The following is a 25066-nucleotide window of genomic DNA, read 5'->3' on the forward strand; positions in this document are numbered from 1 at the left end:
AAAACAGTTCTTATAAGTGGAAAAATAAAATGCCTAAGAATATTTGAAACCTGTTGTACGCCTCTTTACTAAGAAGTATACTTGATATTTTCTTCCATTCACAGTTACATTCTTTATTCATTAGCATTTATGATAGGAGAAGGATCAGAAGCACAACTTTCCAGATTTCCTGAAAGACAATAGGTTAAAATAAGAGAAGTTAACGTACTTCATTTTAACTTTGAAGTTCAGGATAGCTTTGTATTTCCTCTTAAATTTAAGTAGGCCTAGGTACTTTCATCAGCCTGTGCTGCTAGGGGAATCTGTTTAAGGAAGAAAACTTATTTGTAAATTGTCATCTTGATATATTTTTGCTAATTTGATTATTCATTCATGAAATACTGGTAAGAAAAAACTGGCTTGGCATTCTAAATCAAGAGCATTTCAGTCATTTGTTATTTAAGCCTTCACTAGAAGCAGAACAAAGATCAGAGAGAACGTTTTATATCTGCAATGAAGTTCTCTCTGCAAGTAACAGCTGCCACCTGCACATCTGTTCAGAAGTGCTCATTTTGGTGTTCTACTGCAACCTTTAAGCTGTTACCTTTGAGACTAGTAATGGCATTTTTTTGGTCATAGTGATTTCGAAATGGGATGAAGTTGTAGGGGTGTTTTGTTATGATTGGTTTTTCTGTAAGGGAAAGCAAGTTGTGAGAAACTTCTATTTAACAGTTGTTGATACTTCATTGCTAAGAAATACTGTATGTTGGGAATGTAGGCCTCTGTCCCTTACATCCGTATTTGGTAGTCTCCATCTGGACAACATCCAAAAATAGGGAAAGCTGAGCTTCATGAGGCAAACAGGGCTGGAAGACCCACACTACATAAACTGATTAAATTGCAAATACAAGCGACAGTCATCAACTTCCAGTTATCCAGACTGTAGGTAACTCAGGCACATTTACTCCAATGTTCCATGGTTCCAGTATGTTCCTACTAGAACATATGGCTGTTCATGTGAAGACTTGCTGTGCCAACTCCTGAAAAAAGCGCCCCTGGCCTCACTAAAAATCTGTTTACAGATTTTTGGAAAGTTTTACTCATTTATTAAGAAAATCATTCATGTTTCATTTGTATATGCATCCTAGCTTTCTTTTATCCAGTTTATCCTTCCCTTCCTCACTGTATTCCAGAGAGATTAGAATTAATAAAAAAGCCATACCTGTTTTCTTGAGTGACTCTTGGATATACATGTGCATGAATTCAATGCCGAACATTTCCTGTTGCTCCTCCTCTTCTGTATTCTCACATGGAGGAAGTGTTACCTCTAACTCCAGTGGGTTGTCTCTGAAGTTGACAAATCTGATGGTTCACCAGAAAAGGTTACTCTTGCAATAGGTTTTGTCCAGAGAGAACAACCGAGTTAAAATTCCTCAAACAGTATTTTGAGCAAAATAAAATAAGTCTTTTCTTGTACTGAACTCACCACTATATTAGTAATATTAAGTAAACTAAGCTAAGATGAGGCCTTATAACAACAGTAGCTGATCGTGGTGGGAGAAAACATTGCAGTACTCCTCACTTTGTCTTCAGGTTTTCACCTAATTGTCATCCTTACTGAGCTTCCACAAACAGATGAGTGGATGAGAACAAGAGTGCAAATGCTTGCATCCTCCCACCTTTGCAAGGCAAGAGCCAGCCCTTTCTCCCTCTGTCCTTGATCCATGCCTGGGCCTATACTTGTACATATATGTTTATAGACATGCTGCTGCTTCTAAAACATCTGAAAACAAGAATTGTTTTACTGGGTTAGATATGATTTATTTAGACTAGCATTCTTTCTCTAAAATGGCCAGTATCCAGTAATTCAAATGAAAATGTAAAACAACAGGAAAGTTTCTATCACAGTATACAAAATAATAATTCCAATTCTACCAATTAAAATTTTATGTTCATTTCCTTTTTCAAGCAAGTACAGGAGAGTTTCATCCATATTCTTATACATAATTTAATTCTGAATGCTTGACTTCTCAGTGCTGAAGTTCTACTTTTTGCCATTTTTATGCTTGTCACATTTTTCCTCCTAGCTCTTGGCTTTAGAGAGTGATATAAAATGTCAATTAGAACTGGGAATTTGGACCTTTCAGAAATGAGAAAATGTATTACAGTCTCCTTTTTCATTTGGGACTGTAACTATCGTAGCTTACTTCTTTAAATGAGTTGTGCTACACAAAGCTTTCTTGACCAGATCCTCAACTGTTGTGAATCTGTGTAATTATGCTATGTAATTATATGGTATTGTGTCCATCTGTACAACTGTGGACATGCCTTTTCTTTTCCACTTCCTTACTATCACTCCATGATACACCACTTAAGGGAGGCTTTAAAACTTGTCTTCTGGTATTTTTGTTTATATTTCTGTTACTTTTCCTTACCTCAGATTCGTCATGTCCTTCATACAAGCTGGAATATCCTTAAGTTTGTTGTTGCTGAGAACAAGAGTACTAAGATTTTTCATATTACCAATGGTTTCTGGTAAAGAATTTATCTCATTCCTTTGGAGCCATAAAGTGTGGAGATGTTCCATTCTGTAAAAGAGGTATTTGTGCAATCAATCAAGATTTAGAAGATCGATCTTATAAATCATTAATATAAAGTAATTGATTCATTTTTACAGCCACATAAAGAATACAACAATTCTCAAAGGAAACCCAGTATCAAAGATAATTACCTAACCTCTGGTCAAAAATGTCATTGGCAAGAATATTTACTGGGTAGTTGATACTGAATTTATTGTTTATTGAATGGATTATTCCAGCTCATCCAAAATAACATATCAGGGCTGATAAATCTTAAGTTTGCAGTGAGGTTAACATTAAAATAATCTTTTGAAGTAGGATTTAATAATTAGAATTTCAGTGCAATGGAACTGAGGGTAAGATGTGAGCTTTGAGCTTTATTTACCTGTCAATTGCATCAGGAAGCTCCTGGAGTTTATTTCCCCCCATGTCTAACCATTCTAGATTTGGCATGTTGAGAAGAGCTGAAGGGATAGTAGTAAACTGATTCATGCACAAATCTATGTGTGAAAGCTTCTTTAAATCACTGAGCTGAAAAGAAAGGGAGATTTAATGCAAGATTGTATAGCTGTTCCATTACAGCAGTGCTATAATAATGTTGACTAAAAAAAAAAATTAAAAATATTATAACACATTTTGGAGTTAGTAAACACAGAATAGTTTCTGAGTTACATTACATTAGCTGATATTACCTAAAAATTACCATTCTTGCCTGTAAGGTAGGTAGGTTTGAAACTGCCACATGAAGAACTTTATGGCAGATAAAGTTCTTGTAGTGAGTGGTAGTGAGTGCCCTAACTGCTGAGAAGCTGAACGCCATGGCTGCAACACAGATATACCTCAAGCCTTGAGAAGAGGAAGAATTTTAAAGATACCATTGTCCTTAGTATTTCATACTCCATTCAATATGCCATTTTTCGTTAGTCAAATGTTTAGATTTTTGTGGATCAAATTGCATGGACTGTATTTTAGAGCGAACCTGCACACCTTCCTTGTTGTAAAGTCCATTATTATTGGCAAGACATTCTAACAATTACACAGCATCATTCAGTACTGCAACACCTAAGTCCTTTGGTGAATCATGTCTTCAAGTGATTTTACAACATTCAAGTGATGCAAAGATGTTTTATTGCAAATCTGGTCCAACTGTCTAAACACTGAAGGCCACTCAAGTACGTATAACCAAAGCTTCACGGATCATTGTAGTCTCAATAGGACACAACTATGTATTTACTATGAGCTGTTAATTTAAAAGCTATCGCTCTACACTACACCACGTAACCAGTATTCACATAGATTTGTAAATTCTGGATTCTGATTGATAGTGTGTATTTTCATTTGACGATTTATTGTTAGGTATTACCGTTTGGACTCACTCAATTTTGCAAGGCACTGATTGCTGTCAACTATTGCAAACCCTTTCCATAGCTAGCAGCTCTGGTAAAGATGCTTGCAGTTGTGTCCTGGCATATGGTATGAATTTGTATTCTCATCCATAAAAGGGAACTTCTCTGTGCTAAGGCATCAGATCCTCAGTGGGGTAAATCAGAGAAGATCTAAACAAATGAACATCAAGTATATCACTGTCCTACATGCACTACCAAGTCATTTATCTGGACAAAGATTGGGTCCTTCAACTATGCAGGTATACATCTGTCTGTCCTCATGTGGCTTCAGTTTGACTGATCATATCAATATTGTTCACATACGTGTTTCCGTGGAGTAGTTGTGAAATCAGAATATCAAAGCAAATCTGAAAACATGGAGTGCAATGTTTAATGATAATTGGTTTTGGATAAATTCAAAATATGCATTAAACAAAACTCAACAAAAACCACAACAGTCTATCAGAACCTGAGGAGGAAGATCACTGATACTCCTGTTCACAGCCAGTTCCAATCTTTCCAGACTGACACAATTACTTATTTCCTTAGGAACAGATTTTATTCTATTGTAACTGAGAAGCAGCTCTTGGAGGCTAGTCAGCTGACCTGCAGAGACCACAAATGAGAAATGTTTATTTTATCTGAAATACAACATTACTTGTTTTGTGTTATCCTTATACTGTTATACAAGTGCGCAAGGTTCTCACTTAAAAATAAACTTATTCACTGAAATACAAATAGTAAGACATAGGACTCTTTAGCACAGAACTCTAGTTGAGTGCTACAAAAAAGCCTCAAAAACCACTTATGAACATGGGCTACTCATGCTGTAGACTCAGAACATGAAGCCTGGTTTTCAATATCACTTTTCTAGCTATATTCTGATGTCTAGTATCTGCTGTGCTTACAAGTTTTTTTTCTTGTGGTGACCTTTCACAAAGTTATGTCTCCTCCATCCAGCCATCTTTTTTAATTTAGAAGGAATCCATGGTTTTAAGATCTTTATCTCACTGTCAGATTTAATTCTAACTACCCAATAGGATTGATAGACAGGCAAAGTACACAAAAATGGCATGTTTATGTACGATTAATTTTCTTCGAAAAATAAAATAAAAGCTTAAAATAAAAGAAAGCACAGCTCACCAATTTCTTTAGGTACACTTTCAATTGAGTTCCGGGATAGATCCAGAACAACAAGATTGCGAAATCTTCCAACGAACTGAGGAATTTTCTGCAAACTAGTTCTATGCAGCTGCCATTCCTGGAGATGGATTAGTTTCAATAAGCACGAAGGCAGCGTCTAAGACAAGAAATATGAACCAGAAGAAATTCAGCTTAGTATACAACAAGAATACAGGCTTAGGTAGAAGTTTTAAATAAAACAGTAACAGTCTTGTGATTAAAAAAAAAAAAAAAAAAAAGGAGGAAAAAAAAGAAATCTCTCCTTCTCTAGCTATACTGTAACATCCCAATATGAACATGATGGATGTGGGTCATTCTGACCACAGATTTAACCTGCCCGCTTTTTGCTCCCAGTATTTAGATACCTGCACTACTATCATTGCTTGAAAAGCCTCAGGCTTGCTTTTCTTTCTTTGTTTGTTTGTTTAAAAAAAGAAAGCCAATATAACTGAAGATGAAACTGCTCTAAATAGCTTTTTGCATTTAAATGGTGGTCTAAATTGTATTTCTTGTTCTGTTAAGAAAAAACAGCGAGCAGCTGAGAGCAGAAGAGCTGAGGGATATTAAAAATGAGAATGTCCGTATGCTATGAGTTCTGAACAAACGCTGGCCTATGGACCACCAGAGTATTGCTGAGTGTGGGTGTCACTCTCTCACTCCCCACAACACGGTCTAATTCTCAACACTTTATAGGGACTGGCACCTGCATTTCTGTGTGGCTCAGAACAGACTGTTAGCTTCCACTCTGCCTTTGAGTCTACACTTAGCCAATTCCCCCCATGCATTAGAAACAAAAAATAATAGCATTCGGGGAATCTACTGGTTCATTTTCACTCTTAGAAAGTAAATAACAGTAAGAAATATTTTCATGCACCTAAACACCTTGACACATTTCAACAGTTCCGGTATGATAATGTTAAATGAGAATTTATGTAATTAAACTCATAATTTGCAGTGTAAATAATTTCTAATGCAGAAAAGCCTTTTGAGCTGTATTTTTGCAAAGTAATGCTTCATACTCAGTACTAAAAAAAAACCCAGCTTGCTTTTACACCCTCACAACAGTCTCAATTCATTGTTAGCAAAGCACTTCATAGATTAAAAACAGTAAAATTGTGAGACTAAAGTTGTAAATAGTAGTTTTCTGATGCATCAGTCATTCAACCCAAACAACATTCATTCCTATCAACACTACCTTCCATTCTTCTTCCTCTATCCTCAGAATTGCTCTTCCATCTTCGTGAATAACTTTTTCTTTGAGCTTTGCTAGAGCAGCTCTCTCCTCCCAGACTAGTAGTAGCCTACAAGGGAAAGAAGATCAGCGGTGCAACAATGAATACAGGCAATAATTACCATCCATTCAATTTTCTGGAACAGAGAGACTTTTTGGATGTCAAACAATATTTATTATCTCTGGATGCTAAATATACTATCAGTTTGAGGGAAAACAGGAACATAAAGCAATGTTTGGCTGAAGTAATTTACAGGAATTCTATTTTATTGCAGAACTATTCTAGTTCTGCAAATTTACAGTCAGAAGGACAACATAACTTCATTCACTTTCATCATGCTGCAGCAGGGCAACAGAATATAAAGTCATGTGGAATTAAGTTCCAAAGCCATTAATTTTGAAGCAGTCTCCTAAAAAGGAAGCCTTCAGTTCCACCAAATGTAAATGCAATCAAACAAGGTAAATCAGCTAGGGATTCTTTTAGCTTGATTTCCAAAGGGACTTAAAGAAGAATTATGAAAATTAGGCTAATTCTTTTTCTTTCCGCTTGTATTTTCCATTAGTAACTTTTGAATTTGTTATTCCATTTCAAACCAATCTGACAAATTAGGAAGAGTTACAAAAATAGAATGCTAAATTTCTTCACATTTCATTAAATTGCTGGCCAGACAGAAGACCGAGTGACCTGGTTAACACCTCCACTGAGAAGAAAGCATAACAAATTGAATCTCCACAGGTTAGGATATCCACACTATCTATACCCATAGGATTTTAATATCTGAATTTAGGGGATTTAGTACGTAAGCTGATATTTTTAACACAAAACAGAATTCTTGGTTTGACCTGACCATATTGCTAGATTCCAACCGGTGGTAATTCTGCTGGAGTAGCGACTAAAGAGTTAGACTCTGGATGAGGTTGAAAAGACCAATTGTCGTCATCTGAAGTATAACGTGTCGTCCAGCTTTTCACATACTGAGAGATCTACACTTTACCTACCTTCCTGCAGACCTCTGTCTGAATTCCTTTTCTTTCTGTAATTCTTCGTTTATCTTGTGTATTCTCACTTCCCAAAGTGTCTTCACAGCAGTGAACGTTCCAACGCAAACGGCAGTTTCAGTCATGATCCTCACATGTTCAGGTTCAGTCACAGGAATCTGCCTGTGAATTCCAGGGTCAGTGCATCAGCGCGTGTATCAGCTACCAGATGGGGACAGTGACATGAAAACTAAAATGCTGCAATACCCACTTGATTATATTATTAAATTTATTTAATGTATAGAACTGACAGAATTTTACCAACTGCTTTCTCTTTATAAAAATAGATAATTGCAACTAGTTTTCTTATAATAAGAAATGGTATTCTTGCAATCTCTCTGCATTCTTAGTCAGTGAACAACTGCTTCTCTCAGTTCCTTCCTATGGTAGGCTGGGTCCTGACCATAATTATTAAATGCAGATATGAGCATTCATTCCCTTCCCAGGAAGAAATGAAGCTGTTAGCTGCAATGTAAGGCAGTTAAATCCCAGTAGCTGCATCCCGGCAGCTACCTGGCATAAATACTTGTAACTAAAGGAGTTTTGCACTTTTGAGAAACTGAAGTGTTGCTGGAAATAAATTAGTATACTTTACTTGCATTAATTTTCTTCATAGTTTAACTCATTATAATATATTTTATAATTAGCAAATTTAAGAAAAGGCTTTTTAAATTCTTCAGATCTCTCTCTGAATCTTCTTGTAGCCCTGCTGAGTGTCAGGATCCACATTTTAAAAAAAAAAAAAAAAAATCAGCCTAAAGTTTTGCAGTCATCTAGCTTAGTGAGATAATTAATACATATTTTCCTGAAGAGCAGCAAAGTAGGATACTCGGTCATCCTAATCAGTGCATCCCTCTAAAAAGCATTCTTGTTACTGTTATAGTAGTCATTTGGGGAAGGACTTTTTTGGAAATAAACTGGAGCCAAGACATTGATATTCAGATAAGCTTGGAGGGCTAAACTTCATGCCAACAGCAGTGTACTCTGAACAGTGATGATCTGAGTGCTCCCTTTCAAACATTTTACTAATACTTGCAGGTACAAATAAGAAAAACGTCTTACACATCCATTCAAATTAAAAAAGTGAGGACAACTTTCTTCCAAACAAGCAGGTAGCTAACAACAAAAGTGGAATTTCAGGTCTTTTCGTACATCTATTTCCCTACAATAATTGTTGCAGGTCTGTCCTTCAGAGCAATCTTTTTTATTGTATTTATTCCATTATCATTTTATGTGGCATGGATAAGCCACAATTACTTAGTGAAATTTTTTTTATTCAAACTGTCAATCATTCTATTTTATGTTTATCATGTCCCTTGCTAACATAGTTATTTTTAAAGCCTGATTATACTGAAATCACTTAATTAAAAATGTATAGGCAAATACCAAGAAACGTAAATTGTCAGGATTGCTTCCTGTTTTAAAGACAGCATAAAAATCAAATTATAATGCCTGAATAAAGAATCTGGTCCAATACATTAATATTAAAGATTCTTAAATGTTCTCTGTTTGTTAAGAAAAATGGCAGGATTTGACAGGTGACACAAATAGCAACCAATGGGGCACAATGCAGTCTGGCATTTGGGTTCCTAAAGAGGGATTGAATTTTTTCCTGTAAAGAGAGGATTGTATCCACTTTCCCTCCCCCACATAAACATGATCACATTTCCTAGTTTGAAGGATTAACTTCTCTTTCAGTAGTTCTCAGAGTGATTACCTTTCCTATTCTTCATCCCAATATGCAACAGTAATGACTAAAATATCGTATGAGGATTTTTCCTCTAATTAGTGGTTACAGTTGAAGTTGCCTTACCTTTCAGGATTAAACTTCTACTGAGATTAAGTGATTTACCTGATGTATAATTTCTTGTTGTTTTGGGACATTTTTTGAACTATAAGCCTTTTTAGGTAAAAAACTTGATATCTTTTTATACAAATTGTGCAGAAAAGAGACATTTGTTAATACTTGTACTACTAAACCCAGTATCAGACTACATCATTGAAACAATACTTATTTTTAGTAAAGCTTACACTAGGCAACTCTCTTTTGCTGTGCAAAGCGTATTATTCAATAAATATTGCTTTAGAACCATGAAATATGAAAGAAGGCGTAAGTATATGACTTTGTTTTCAAGGAGATTTAATTATATAATAAAGGGACTACCATCAAAAACTTCTTAGATCTTATTATTTGTCAGGAAAATAACCACCATAATAATCATGCCATCACAGCCAATGGTTCAGAAAGGAATTCCCAAGTGTGGCTGTAGAACAACTGCAAATTTACTCCCAAGTAATCAGATCTCCCAACAACTTCCCCTCCAAGCATCTAAAAGAGTTTAACAGCAACTTACCTCAACTATTTGGCGTTTTCAAGGATTTTCTGTGACTCGTTGCTTTCTGGGCAAGAGCAGAGATAAATTACAAATCCTGTCTGTACTACCAAACCCATTTAGAACTCTCACTCAAGCTCCAATGCAATGTCAGTCTAGTTCTAATTTTAACCTATGCTGAGAATAGAAGGTATCACATGAGGCACTTCTGCAAAACCCCCAAGCATTCACCACTCTTAATGTCTTACCAGTTTGCTGAACGTGACTGGACTCCCATAAAATCCTGGACTCACATTAACAAAAGTTAAAATTGTGAACAAAAAGAACAAAGGAGTACTTGTTATGCTTCACAATAAAAAATAAGCTAGTTTTAAACTCAAAATGACAATTACTTGCTTTACTCCAGTAATGTTTCTCTGGAAGATAACTGAGCTACAAAGTGCTATTAAACAGCAACATTGACTAATTAGTCTAGAAAAAGTATTACATCACAAAGTATTTTACTCATTACTTTTGCCCATGCTTAAGTATTCTCCTGTTGAAGAATTTTAGTGCAAATTATCAAAGTCCAGACAGAAAAGTAATCTTTATCAGAATGTGCAGAGGGGTTATTACTCACCCCTTTTCATGCTTCCAGTTGCGAAATATTTTTAACATTCTGGTTCTTCAGAGAGCCCGTGGAGAAGATAAATGAGAACACCTCTGTCGGAATCTTTCTCTTCAGCCAAATGGAGAGAGAGCAATAATCACAGGTCACTATTTGAGGCAGAAGCCATAAAACTGGATAATTCTAACCAATTCTCGCACTGGAGTATAAAATATGAAGATAACATTTTTAAAATATCATTAATTTTGTTATAATGCTCTTTCAGTAGAAAAAAAAAATTCCTCATTATTAGCCTTAGATTCTAGCATTACCACATAGAACTCTACAACCAAAAAAAAATCCTCTCCTATCCACGACCAACTAAATACCTGAACGCCAACACCTATTTAAAAAAGACACTAACTGCTTTAGCTTTCAATCTTCTAAGCCTTTTTTGTTTTGGTTTGGTTTAAATAAAAGCTATGCAAAAGTGAAAATGATCCAACAGGTTGTTGGTGTGGGAATTTCTTCTGTCAGTTTTGGTATAGATTCAATCCCCACAGTGTTTTTTTCATCAATGCTTTTTCTTGATCTAAAAAAGTCATAACTAAAAACTTAACTACTTAATTTCCTCCTCCTTAAAAGAGACAGCTAATTAGAGCTAGGGAAAAAAAAAAACCAAACCAAACAAACCTCAGCCTTCCCCTTTACTGGAGCTTTGAGAAACAAAGAAACTTCAGGCTCCTTGGGTGAGCAAAACCATTCTGTCTCAAATATTTCAAAATCAATTTAATGCTTTCTATCATACACTTATATTTTCTCAATTTATTTTCTCCATGGTCATCGTATTAAAAAATATACTTTTCAAACTAAGCCCTTACCACAACAATATACTTGGAGGAAAACAACCATTAGGCTGTGTTCTTTTGGTAGCCTTGAGTGCAATACGTTCTTTAAGAAGAAAGAGAAGTTAGTCACCTGTACAGGATCGCCTGCATAAAATTCACAAATAAAACCAATATTACTATAATTCTTTGTGGCTTTATTTTTTTTTATTAGGAATAAATAAATCTGAAAAATGGAATAGGTGATAAGCACGATATATTAGTCAAGCTTTGCAAGAAATGATTTACATATAAAAGACCCTTATACCACAACATAAATATAAATAGCACCTTACACGTATGCCCCCTCCCCTACATTACCAGCTTTCCTCTTGCTTAGTCTCAGCATCAAAGATAGCAGAGATTCTACCTCTGGTAGCTTGTGTCTTGCATCTTCACACCTAAATGTAATAGACAACTTTGGTCTACAATTTTGGAGAATGCTTCTGTAGGGGCAGTTTTTGATATATCTAAAGAAAGGAGAAAATGTCCATTTTATGTCTCACTAATTAATTTTTAAGGCTGTGTAACTGTCTTTTCTTTTGTCTATTTGCAACTTATGTTTCTAGGAAGTATTTATATCCAACGGTTTTCTTCGTATCTCCTGTTAAATAACCAGTGCGATCTTCAGCATCTGTTTAGTTTACCTTAAAGCCACATAACTGTCATCTCTTTTGAACACATTAACTTGAACCTATTAATTATGTGCCTCATATCCAAGTTTAAAAAGTCCTTATCTCACATAGTAACTTTTTAGTGTTAGTTCTTTGTTGTATCTGATTAATCTGTCAAATTCTAGTATCTGAACATCAATAATGCAATGCAAGCTTTTAGAGAATGTTCTGCTTACTGTCAGTCTTACCTAATAACGGAATAACAAATGAGATCCTCCTTTCTTTTTTTTTTTTATTTTATTTTTATTTTTAACAGATAGATGCTTTCTATAAGAAACAAAAATAACTGGAAAGTATTTAAGGACTGCAACTACTTCCAGCCTATAAAAGTACAGGGTATTTTAGAGTGTTAAGGCCCTGATAGTTATCAATTAATGTTATCAGTAAGCACTTGTTGATAGGAAAACATGGACTAGCAAAAGACTTGAGAGATTTACTCAGTTAAACAAAAAGCTCTCTGGACATCTTACAGCAGAAGCATAAAAGGAATTTTATTTGTATATAACTTTTGCATAACTTCTTTTGGGAATTTGGATATTAGTTGTTAAAATAAATTTACATGTCCAACAAGAAAGAACAGGTTAATCAGATTATAAATACTGCAGATGTAGACCAGTGTCATTCAGTGACACCAGCCTCACAACCGTATGTATTATAAAAGGCAAAATAAAGACATTCCATCACCACATTCAGAAGTCGTGCCATGACCTATTAAGTCTGACAGTCTGCTGTAGAAGTAGTTACAGCACTAGTAATTAAAAGAAGTAACAAATAATTGATAGACCGACGACAGCTGTTGAGAACTTTTAACCACATAAAACTATTATATAATGTGAGTAGCAAAGGGCACGTGCTAGCAGAGCTAGCTTTTATAATTGTTCAACCTAATCCACAAAGTTTAAAGGCATATTCTAGCCATGGTTTCCTTTATTTAAGGTCTAGCAGCATCGAAGCAGGGTTCTCCAAGTAAGATTTCCATAAGTTAGAAAACCGGGCCATCGTAGCTCCATCAATGATGCGGTGATCAGCTGACCAACTCACATTCATTATCTGTGCTTTAAATACTTCACCTTTTCCATTAAACCGAGGGAGAACCTAAAAATCAGCGGAAGGAAAAAAACAGAAATAGTAAATACTTTCAACAACAAATATGTATTTTTTTATTATTAATTTCTTAATCTAAAATTTAAACATTTTGCTAAATTAGACAGACAGCAGTAGTGCCATTCAAAAACTGAAGACCTTGCCATTATTATTTGTGCTGCAGATTAGAAGATATTGCAAAATAGTCACATCCTATTTCCACTATCATGGAAATACTGAAGTAGTGAAAACCTTTCTTGACTCAAAAGTTTCTTCCTGAATAGTTTATTACACTGTTAGTGCTCAAAGTAATGGTTTCCTTAAAACATTCGCTAAACAAAAGGCTCATAGGAAGAACACAGAAAAAGTATTTTAAATTAATACTAATTTAATTTCCAGCATTGATCTCAAATCTCTATATTAAAGAATTAAAGCCTGACATTCGGAAAATACAAAACTGCCTTCACCATACAGAGTTCTGTATGAATTCAGCTATCTGGCTCATGAAATTATACTTCATTATCAGAATACTTTTTTAGACTCAAGTTTTCCTGTTAATGATAGCAAAAATGCTATTGCTGTGTTGTCAAACTTGTAAAAATATATTTACGTTGTTTCTTAGTAACTGGAAGGCTAAATGTAGATGTGAGCGAAATATAACAGGATCCTAGAAAGCAAGTGTGAACCTTTGGCAGAAGAGACTTCTATTTAAACACTTGGTGTCTCTGCATAGTGATCTAAAAACATCACAAAACTTTGCACGCACAAGCTATGCAGTTTCTGTAACATAAAGAGGAAATATGTTTATATAAGAAAAACAAAACAAAGGGACACTTGACATTTCATTTTCATTACAGATGATCTTAGCTAGAGTTACACATTCACATCACTGAGAAAGTTAATATACCTGTATCTTTCCAAGTGCTCCAATGGCTACTTCAGGAGGTAGTATCACTGGTTTGGCGTAAGTGCCACCAATCTAAAAAGAAAAAGCTGAAGGTATTAGTTAACAAATAATTTTTCTATATTTTTTAAAGCAGATTGTCTCGCATTAATTACTACAGGTTTTGTTCATTGCACATTAAACTTTACTAAGGTATTCATTTCAGAAGTTCTCATTTTTCCTGTACTTACTGTGCCAATATTTGAAAGGGTGAACGTTCCCCCACTGAGGTCGTTTGTTCCCAGTTGGCCAGCAGAGCCCAAGGACTGTAGGCGATTTAATTCAGAAGCGATCTCAAACACACTAGAGACTTGAACATTTTTCACATTTGGGACAATTAAACCTTGCTCTGTATCCATAGCAACTCCAATGTTGTGCGAAGCCTGCAACAAGTTTCATTAACTGGACATTAACATGAACAGTCAACATAAAATGTATTTTACACAAAAAAAGCACTTGAATAATGTCTTCTTTATATATCTTTTTAACGTAGAAAGTGCTGTCCGTGCTAAGCAACTCCTCTATACAATTTTGAGGGGAGAAGGGGATGTAAATTTTTAAATATTAGCTTTCCACATCTGCAAAATGCAAACTGGTTTTGGCAGTTTTACATCCAGGAAATAAAAAATCCTGGAATCAATTTCACACTGAAAATATTTCACTTTAGGGTGATTATACAGGCACAAAACATGACTACCAGATTTTAAAAAGAACACTAAAGTTAAAAAAAAAAAGGAAACTGCATTGCCTTTCATATGCTATAAGGAATATATAAGGACTCATCTGAGAGATATTGATAAAACAGCACAAAAGGAGTCTGTGCTGCAAGGAGTATGTACACATCACTTAAAAAAGACACTTGCTGCACACAAGTATTAATTCAGCACCTTGTATGAAAATTAAATAACGTTTATCAAAACTGAGTTTAAAATATGACTTTAATACATAAGGGTCGAGCATTGGAATAGCGGAACCACTGTGGCATTACTAAAAAATTACTGTATTGGATTTTAAATGTTCTCTTTTTAAATGCTTGGCCCATCTTCAGGTAAAAAATAGGAAATCACTATATTAATATGCATTTTTGAGGCAAAGTATAATAACAACATATAAAATTAATAACAAAGTGACTCTCATTAAACAAACTACTGAAATGAGATCAATAATAAATCAAGTCCAATATCAGAATTTGGACACACAAATTATTTTCCAGCACAACACCATAATTTTGGTTCTTACAATTAGCTCAGACATTCCGAAAAGCCCTTGTTAGCTGTTAGTTTAGGTTTTCTGCTCACAACTTTTGTCAGTAGTTTACAAACCTTGTATGTGACATTTTGACAGCTTTCATCCAAAGAAGCATTAAGAATGGGGTACTGCAATAATCCCAGAGAGGCTGCCTGTTAAATACAAAAGAAAAAAAAAAAGATAGATTTTTATATTTTATAACCAGAGAGCTGCGTGGAAAGAAAGGAACGGTGGGAGACAATTTAGATTAACAATGCTATGGATTTTCTCAATGCAATCAAATTTGGCTTGAACCCTCCTAAACTCGTCTGTTGATGTTCTGTCATTATTAGGATCGCAGAAGAAAAAGACAATCTACAAAACCCAAATATACATCAGACAGACATATAAAAAGTGATAATCCCTTTCCCAAGTATAATTGAAGCTGAATCTGCATTTGTTATTTCTGTTCCACAATTCAAATCAAATATCCCAAGACAAAAGTTATGAGATTCAGCAGCAATGTCATTCTCCGCTCTCCACTTAGATGACAATTATTTCAAGGAAGTAATACTAATTACCCCTAAAGAGAGTGAGCAGAATGAGTGCTTACTTAGCACTCTAATTGAAACAGCATTACCAGAAGTTTCAGACTAAGCTATACATTCAGCGCATAGCTTAGACAGTGCATCAGCCTTCATTGATGCCAACAGTTGGAAATGGAACCATGGCAACTAAATGAGTGCAAGTGCCTGGTCTTCCGAACAACAGAAGAGACATAATCATTCACCTGAACAACAGAAGAGACACTCATTCACCTAATGGATTTATTATCAACAAAATAATAACAACAACAACAACAATAACAATGCATTTCACGTGACATTCATTTTAATGGAGCTCATAAAAAAAAAAAATACTGACCATTTCCAAAATTGCTTGTGTGTAATTCAAACACTCAATGATGCTTACTCCCATAATGAATAATTCTTTATGTGCTCTATCCTTCCCCATTAATATTCCAAAAATTTTTCACGATATATATTGTAGCTAGGGTTACATAATAACCCTAACTACAATTCCAACAGTAAATTGATTAGTGGTGCAATAAACAAGAAGAGTTAAGACTTTTCTTGTGACCTGTAATTATTCAGTTGATAGAGAGGTGCTCCACTTAGAATAATCGTCGATCAGATTTTGGTAAAATCTGCATAAGTACTCTACACAGTGCTCTGTTGCATGTCTCACCTTTATGAAGAAAGGCATAAAGGAAAGCTTAACTCCACGAATTTGTGCTAGAGGTTTCAGCTCTTCTCGCAGCTGAACAAGCTGAGTCAAATCAATCTCATCACAATAACCAAAGTGGGGTATCTTCAGGGCTGCACTCATAGTCTTTACCATCGCCTTCTGAAAACCTAGAAAATATTCACTGACTTCATACACCAACAAAATGAGCTTCTGGGAAGTTATGGTGAAATTTCAAATATTTGTTTCCATTAAAAAAACGACAAAAAAAAACCCAAAACAAAACCCAACAACAAAAAGAGAGAGGGTAAAGCTCACTTATTTAGCACATGCAACTCAATTTTTATGACTGTTATATTTTAGATAATATTACTGCATATCTCTCCTATGTAATCTGCACTACTCTTTTCAGCCTCTCCAAATAAAAATTGCCTGAAAGGCAAGCAAAAACCTATTATCTTCCTCTCTTAATGTGATTTTTCTTCCCTTAATGTCTTTCGTTGCACTCTTCTCCAAAACAAGTGTGAATGCTGAAGTACGCTATTATTAAGCACTGATAAACTCTTAAATACACTGCACTTTGCCACTAATTGCATAATGACTCATACTGGGACAAATTAACGTTTCAGAATTCCTACCTGTTTCAGCATACGTTTGAAGAAATATGGATTAAAAATGAGCAAGTGCAACTTGCAGCCCAACTCCATCCAACCAAAACATGATTAATTATTTCATAAAATAATACCTTCATGCAACACCTTCCTACAGAGCATGTTTTCCTATTGCTCACTTGCATGACAATAACATGAAACACACTCCCATCAAAAGGGATCAACTGTTCACTGATTAACATCTACTGGTAGTGAACGTGGTCTCAAGTTTTTATATTTCATTGTTTACCTGTTATAGGTTCCGTTTTATCTTTTCCTGAAAACACAATGGGTCTGGAAACAGGCACAGGAATTTTGTGTGCTCTGTCCTTTGGAGCAGCTGGCACAGTCTCTGATTTTGGCAAAGGTGGGATAATTTCAGCCTTTGGTGATGGAGGTAAAATAGCTCCTGTTTGTTTGGCCAAGTAATTGAGTATGTCTTCTTTAAGAATTCTGTTATCTTTCCCTGTTCCAACAACTTCACTCAATTTAATCTGAAAAGTACATAACAAGCTATGACACTTTGGTTTTACAGCAATATAAAAATGGTTAAAAATTATTCCAATTACTGATCTAACATACCTACAGTTTTCTTTCCCTTTCTATGATATATTAAGCACTCAACATTGTTCAAATCATCTAGAAGGCCCACTAGGTGTCTAACCGCATACTTTAAGGAGGAGCTATGAATACTACTTACCTCTAAATTCCTTCACAGGACCAATGGTGAAAGCTATTTGTCACTTAATTTTCTCTACTTATTGTTTTATTTTTCTCCTAAAAATGCACCCCAAGCTTTCAAAACTAATGGAATATTCACAGGGAAGAAAAGAGAATTAGAAAAGTGCTTAAAAGATCACCTAATACATCTTCTGCTCTAATACAAATCTGAAAAACAGAACAAGGTTGCCAAAGCTGAGATTCCATTTTACCCTCCTCCTTTTTCTGTTCCAGGAATCTATTCTGGTACTTTGTTATTTTTATTCTAAAAGGGTTTTCTTAATCTCCAGCCTAAAGCATCCTAGCTGCATTTTAAAGCCAGTAATTATTTTCCTATCCATCATAATCATCAGGAAACACATTAGAAATCTTCATCTTTACAACACTTTTTACACATTTGAAATGTATTTGAAAACAAGTAATTTCTCACTGCACTTTCCTCCAGATCAACGTTCTCCTAGTCAGTCAAACAGCTATGTAAAGATAGATAAAATGCAGCAGGACCTGATTCAGCAAACTTACATTGTTCTCCATGGCCAGACGACGAACTGCAGGGGTTGCTAAAGTTTTGTGACCTTTTATCTCTTGGTGAGTATGCTCTTCATGAGACATAGGAGGTGTTTCAACAACATCTTCTTCTGGAGAAACACCTGCAAACAAAAAGAAAAATTTTAACTTTACTATATTATAAGCATTTGTTAAATTACAACCTCAACAACTCTGTGATGGGAACATAGCATGCTAACAGCTGCTGCTTAAGCTAGGTTTTCAATAGGAAACACCTGACTTTTGAGATTTTAAATCCTAATAAAATATCATAGCTTTTTCTACTTAATTTTCCTGACTTTATAAAGGTAAAAAAAAAAAAAAAAAATCAGTTTTATGATTTTCAGGAGGAGAAAATAAACTCCGCTGTCACTGATTGTTTTACGACAACAAACGTAAAACATGCAAGATAAAAAACTGTCTTACTATACCTTTTGAAGCATCGATTTCAATGTCCACTAATGGCTTTCCGACATAAGCAATTTCATCCAAATTGTAATGGAGTTTTCTAATGATGCCATCATAACGACTAGTAATAGTAACAGAAGCTTTATCACTTTGTACTTCACAGATGCTATCAAACTGAGACACGCTATCACCTTCTTTTATATACCTAAGAAAAAAGACACAGGCTCGTATAAAACATATTAAGTGTAAAAATCCATGCTGTGCATGCTTTTGATTAGTTCAGTTACATACATCCCCACAACGTGAAAATGCATTCCAGATAAGACAAATTCTACATAATAGATATATTTGCTATATACCTTTTGCCTGACTGCTCCAGAACCCTTATTTGTGTGAAATGACACAATGACTTAGAATATCATCGCACATATATTTTTACTATTATTTTAGTAAAGTAGAGTTTTCCTGACAGATTATAAGCCATCTAAAAACAATAATGAGCCCAGCTTAGTCTGAACCAAAGGAAGTTCTTAGTTTCACATTCCCAGGATCAGTATACGATCTGAAAAAGAAACTGGACGCGGGAAACACTGTCTTCTATGCAAAGAGAAGTATTTTCACTTATTTGTACGAAGAACAAGGCATTTCAACACTGTCTTCCTTCACCGTACACTTTGATTTTGCTTAATCCAAACATCATTGGCTTTTTACAAACAATTTAAACATTCAAATATTTTACTAAAGTCAATAGAGAAGGGGTATAGATAAAATTATGTGGATTCTCCAGACTAGTTATTTGTTTCTGAAGTTCAGTTTAAGCAAGTATAATAAAAAACAGACTTTCTGCACTCTAAGAACATTAATCACTGAAGGAAAGCCTATATACAAGTGCAGTTAGGGCATCCCATTCCTTCCACCTTTTCCACTCCCAAATAAATCAGATTGCATAAACAAAAATGTAAAAAACATAAACAAAACATAAGCAAAATGTAAAGCTCAATATATACAAGGTTTTACAATGTGGAAAATGAAACTTGAAAAACTTCACTAGTAAGCCAGAAAATATATTCTCAGGTAAATAATTGATAATATAGCTGTTAAACTACTTGCTGATTTCTTAGTATATTTCTAAGAAAATAGAGCTTACCATTCTTTTACAGTCACCTCCGTAATCCCTTCTCCAATGTCCGAAAGCTTAAACTGGACAATTTGGCCACATGAAACTTAAAACAGACAATAAAATACTAAGCATAAGATATCAGACAGAAAAATCTGAATTCATCAAAAATAGTCTACATACCAGTCATATACAAACCGCTAACATAACACTCATAAAATAGCAAAATAAAATAAATTATTTTATTATGAAAAAGATTACCAGCAGATGTTCTGAATAATCGCTGTTGATGACTAAACTTGAGGGCAGATTTGTCAAACACGCACACATATTTTGATTTTATAAAGCGAATGCCGCTGCACGATCTAACACGGTGAATGCAAACCTGGGGGAGAAAAGTCTCAAGTGTTAATATAATGGACCAAGGAACGTAGAGCTCATTTAATATTCCTGATGCAACAGTAATACTAAAATTTTTTAATTCTAGTTTATATAAGAGAAGTTCTTATGGTAACACAATTATACTGAATACATTCTGAATGTACAATAACCATTAAACTAGCGTAAGCTTTGCCAGGTCTTTAACTTCTTTCACTAACACAAGACATGGGGAGATCAAAGCCACAATAACATAACCAATTAACAAAAATCATGACAAGATCTGGTAAGAGATTCATACTTGCTACTGTTTCTCTAAGCAATTAGTTTAATCAGGACACACACACAAAAAGCATACATAATATCAACTACATCAGCCATCTGAAATATTCTTATCCAGAATGGATGCTAGAAGGGTCCCCTAGACTGCAGGAAAGATCAGCATATTTTTCTTTGTCAGTTCTTATTCCAATCAAAGGTTGATCAGAAGCACTAATTGGAAAGGAAATTCACACCAGAGGGCACAGGCAGTGGCCCTTTTATTTATCTTAATATATAGGAGGCGATCATCCGCAAGTAAATATAATTTCACATAACTTTAACGGCATTTTTTAAGAACGGGGTGTGAGAGGGTTTTCTTTCATGGTTACAATTATATTTATCCACAAATCAACTTAAAGGGTCAATGGAATTTTCTGAAAGGTTCTTCAGACAAAACCTTATGCTTCAAAGGATCATGTAATCAGTCATGATTTTGGTCAAAAGCAAAGCCAGTAGCACTTGCATTGACATAAACAGGCATTTTATCATTAATCTCAACAGAAGTTAGTTCAGACCCTTTCTTATTTAGTAAGATTTCTTAAATCTAGTGTAATTCTGGTGTTATGTTGTCTTAGAGTGCTGTAAAATTAATAAAAATAACAATTCATCTGTAGATACTATCTCTAATTAATTTAGAGATATGAAAAAAATTCAGGTGCTACAATGTACCTCAAGTAGCGCAAAACTGTAAAATTTAGAAATTATCTTCTTAGAGGAGCCAGAAAACAGCACACCTGCATAGGAAAGTTCATTTTAACTTCTTTTTTTAAAAAATTCTTTCAGTAATTACAGAGCATATGAAACTTCCTGATTGCCCTCCCCGCCCCCCAAAACTGTTCAACTATTTGATTTTATATAACACTTTAAAAGAGTAGATCAGAAAACTGTACAATTCTGAACTGACGATGTACATATTTTCTATATTACTTGATCTAGCATTGCAAGTTATGTTTAATATCACCTTTCTTTGAGGAACAAATATTTATACAGTACAATATGCCATAAAGGATACAACAAAGTTATATTGAGTTACTTTTCTACTAAGATTGTATCTACTGATCTAGAATAATAATTTTTCTAATTCCTATAATGAGCAAACTTTTCATCCTTTTCATCAGTCCTCCAAACAATTTTCCCTATTAAAAGATCAGCTTGAATGGTAATTTTAAGCTATGACAAATCTTAGTTTATGAACACATTTAAAATTCTCATTCAAATACAAAATTGGTATATAAGGTACATCTTCACAAGCCTACTTTCTCCTATATTTAATCCTGTTTTTCTTCCCACTTGAGTCCATGGTTACATCTTTTTGTCCCAAACTTACAATAAAACTCTTTTCTCTTTACATGACCCTACATGGAAAACATTCAATATTTACCTGTGAAGATGACCACAAGGAGCACATCAAATCTCTGAACTATTTCTAAATGTGAAGTTTCATAATGCTTTCCATGCGTTTTTAACATTTGGTAACCAATGCAGGTAGTGAATTAGTAATGTCACTGCCAAAAAAACAGACTGGTTTTGTTACAGAAGAATTTCGATGCTGTTTCACATTACGGTTGTAGGAATAATTCAGAACTACTCCATTTTTTTTAAATTGAATCTTTTGGGTTTGCAGTTTTGCACATTCTCTAGGAAAAAGCTGGTGCGCTAGTATGTTAAGGCAATAACACAGTACCCAATGTCTTCCTTTCTAACACGGGAAAAAATTAAAATCCATGAAACAAAGAAGCTGTCCTTATTAATTTCAGTATTTAGTCCCATAATATACTATTTTCTGTGTAATGACAAATAAGGAAATAACAAAAGCATATAAGAGATAACATTAGTTCTAATATCCATAGCATACCCATCTACGTACCTTGATGTCTGGAGAAATATAGTAATACAAAAACCAAGCACAGTACTAGCTGTCAGGTTTACATCACCACTATCACGCTATATGACAATTTAAAGGCAATATTGCCACAGCAAAGTAACACCTTGCCTGTGCAAGTCCTCAAAGCGTGGAGTTACTCTGGGCAGAAGAAACTGAGGACCCACTCCAGTCTCTCACTGATACTGAGGACACATCAGCTGCTGATATTGGGTTGAACTTGTGGTTCAAACCAAGACAACATGGGAGCTATATGCTGTTTGGGGGAGAACTGTCTTGCCCCTGTTTAGTTCACTTTTGGTTGTTTCCTTAAAAAGACGCCCATTGTGCTTTTTGAAATCACCAGTGATTCCAAAACTACTGCTGGCTGCGGAACAAAATGTTTTTATGCAGCCTGCAGGCAACTAATCACCTGATGAAGTAACACTTAATTTCAAAGTCAAATTGAATAGTTTGTGCTCAAAGGCAATGACTTCACATTAAAGGATACTCCTCTATAGAACTCTTTTGACTTGCTGTCCCATTGAGTCATTTTTAACAAACATTTACTTACATCGGCTTAGTATTTAGGCAGGTATGTACTTGGAGATAAAGGCAAAACAAATCCAATGTCCTTGGTAGCATGTTTCAGTCAGACACTATTCCTCACCTAAATAACTGGCACCATGTCCTAGTGTCCAGGTAACTGCTATTTCCTAACCACTGAACACGCAGACCCCCAGGCTCCTTTATTTTCTTCTTCACAACTTACACTCCCCATGGACAACGACCATTACTGTGTCCTGCTTCCCCTTGCTAGCCAAAGTGTTTGCAAAAGCACTCAGAAAATAAAGCTATTTAATATTATAACAACCATATTATTTCTTGGATCTTATCACTGTTTCACAGTACATAGTCACAAGAATAATTAGTATCTAGCAAAATTTAAAATGTGCTTGCAAGAAACACACACTATAAATAGTCAGTTCTATAGTTCAGCATGCACATAGATAAGATGAGCGTTTACATCTTATCAGACTCTTCCTCTGGATTTAACAGTAGATAGTTTAGTTAGAAGGAAAACTAAAAAGAAGCTGCCATTTTCAATATTCTTCATTATTAAAATAACTTATATGTAGCCTAAAACTAGATAATTACAAAAGTATCGCTGAAGAAATTCCTCACTACTAGGCTTTTAAAATACAATATAAATCATTAAGATAAAAAATTAATAATAGAAACTAGAATTGATCCTTAATTTTGTTTTCTCATGGATTATCTGACAAAAAGATGTTTCTTTTCCTGACATTCCACAAAACAGCAGTGACAATTGGAAACCAACATTCTTAAACACTTCTACAGCAGGAAGACTATAAATGGAAGAAGGCAGAAGAAAGCATGAAGTAAGTCTTCATAATGGTATATGCTTATAAGATTATAAGCCTCCTAAAAGGCAATCAAGTAGATTCACTTCTTGAAGTATGGTAAGGCATCTCAACTACTTAATTTACATATATCAAGGCTCCTGGGATTCAAAGAAAGAGGTTTCCCCTTTCTGCGTGTGCAACTACACGGCCTCTGTGCAGATACGGTGTGCGAAGGGGGCTGATGCACGGGCGGAGGAGCGGCGATGGCAGTGCAACGTACGGGCAATGCAATGAATACGATGAGTGCGAAATGACAGAAGGATGCCACCTTACCGGAGGCACACCCATCTTTCACGGGAAAGACGGACAACGGGGAAGACATCAGGGGGCAGCAGCGTGGGGCGGAGGAAGCGTACCGGGGGTCCCTGGGGACCGAGGGCTCTCTGACCCCCGGGTGCAGCGGGCGGGCTCCCCGCTCCGCGGGGTGTGCGTGGCCGGGCACCGCCGGCTGACGCGCCGCGCGAGCGCCGTCACGTGTAGGGCAGCGGCAGGGCGGGCTGAGGCGGCCGGGCAGGCTGAGGGGAGCCGGGGAGGGCAGTTCGGGCATTGCCCGCCCGCCGGCACGGGGGAGGCGGCGGCCGGGAGGGCTGAGGGGAGGCGGCAAGTCTGCGTGCGTGTCGTGTTTGCTCCGAGGGTCTGCCGCCCAGTCCCCGCTCGCTCCCGTCTGGAAGGAAGCAACGGGGCTTCAAGATGCCGCCGAGACGAAGATGCCGCGCGTTGTCCACCCCCTCGCCGGCTAACCCGGCGCCCTACCACCCGCAGGGTCCCCTTCCTCCCCTTACCAGGCGCCCCGCGGTCCGGCAGCTGCTCCTCAGAGCGGTCACGGCCGCCATTTTACTCCGGGAAGAGGCAGCGCCGGGCCCCCGCACACCTCCCACCGAGCAGCCAACCGGACGGCAGCCACGCCAGCCGCAGCCAACCAGGCGGCGGGCGGACACCCTGGGCCTGGGCCAGGGAGGGGGCGGTGGCGGGGGCCGGGAGCGCGGGGTGGGCGGCGGGGGGTAGCCGGCTGGTCCCGATCCGCAGGCGGCGCCTCAGAGCCGTCAGACGCCCACGGGAAGTAACGGGAGGGTGTCACCTGTCCCAAGCGCCTCACGGGGGTTCCCGGAGCAGAGCTACTGGCGGCGGCGGTGGAGGGAGTGTGGCGTCCCTTGGCCAGAGCGGCGTGAAGGGCAGCGCGAAGGGCCTGGCCTTCCCGGTACACCTGTAATAAAGTCCCGAGCGTGGCTGCCAGGCCAACGTGCCTCTATCTCTCCGTGCTTCGTTTAG

The 25066-nt window shown here is 36.4% G+C and overlaps 2 protein-coding genes across 5 annotated transcripts; both read right to left on the reverse strand.

Annotated features, from left to right (window-relative positions):
- Nucleotides 1-36: 36 nt before the first annotated feature.
- Nucleotides 37-11313, reverse strand: LRRC39 (leucine rich repeat containing 39). Of its 3 annotated transcripts, XM_063345333.1 has the most exons (11): nt 11195-11313; nt 10347-10533; nt 9749-9794; nt 7356-7517; nt 6321-6426; nt 5087-5243; nt 4413-4549; nt 2944-3089; nt 2415-2567; nt 1202-1341; nt 37-169 (listed from the first exon to the last, which is right to left on the reverse strand). In XM_063345333.1, exons 4-11 carry the CDS (start codon nt 7478-7480, stop codon nt 114-116), a joined length of 1020 nt encoding a protein of 339 aa, XP_063201403.1. In that variant the 5' UTR covers nt 7481-7517; nt 9749-9794; nt 10347-10533; nt 11195-11313; the 3' UTR covers nt 37-113. The 3 variants fall into 3 exon arrangements, with proteins under 3 accessions (XP_063201403.1, XP_063201401.1, XP_063201402.1); XM_063345331.1 differs by lacking the exons at nt 10347-10533; nt 11195-11313 and having other exon boundaries at nt 9749-10340; XM_063345332.1 differs by lacking the exons at nt 10347-10533; nt 11195-11313 and having other exon boundaries at nt 7356-7556; nt 9749-10340.
- An 849-nt stretch (nt 11314-12162) lies between these two features.
- On the reverse strand, nt 12163-24953 carry DBT (dihydrolipoamide branched chain transacylase E2). 2 transcript variants are annotated; one of them, XM_063345316.1, is made up of 12 exons: nt 21891-23247; nt 21179-21243; nt 20072-20195; nt 19841-19916; nt 18717-18898; nt 18262-18389; nt 17270-17513; nt 16373-16539; nt 15220-15297; nt 14089-14280; nt 13862-13933; nt 12163-12966 (listed from the first exon to the last, which is right to left on the reverse strand). In XM_063345316.1, the coding sequence occupies exons 1-12, from the start codon at nt 21976-21978 to the stop codon at nt 12799-12801; spliced, it is 1584 nt and encodes a 527-aa protein (XP_063201386.1). In that variant the 5' UTR covers nt 21979-23247; the 3' UTR covers nt 12163-12798. The 2 variants fall into 2 exon arrangements, with proteins under 2 accessions (XP_063201386.1, XP_063201387.1); XM_063345317.1 differs by lacking the exons at nt 21179-21243; nt 21891-23247 and adding an exon at nt 24580-24953 and having other exon boundaries at nt 12170-12966.
- Between the last annotated feature and the right edge of the window lie 113 nt (nt 24954-25066).

This window comes from Chroicocephalus ridibundus, chromosome 8 (genome assembly GCF_963924245.1).
Source record: "Chroicocephalus ridibundus chromosome 8, bChrRid1.1, whole genome shotgun sequence".
NCBI classification, from domain to species: Eukaryota; Metazoa; Chordata; class Aves; order Charadriiformes; family Laridae; genus Chroicocephalus; species Chroicocephalus ridibundus.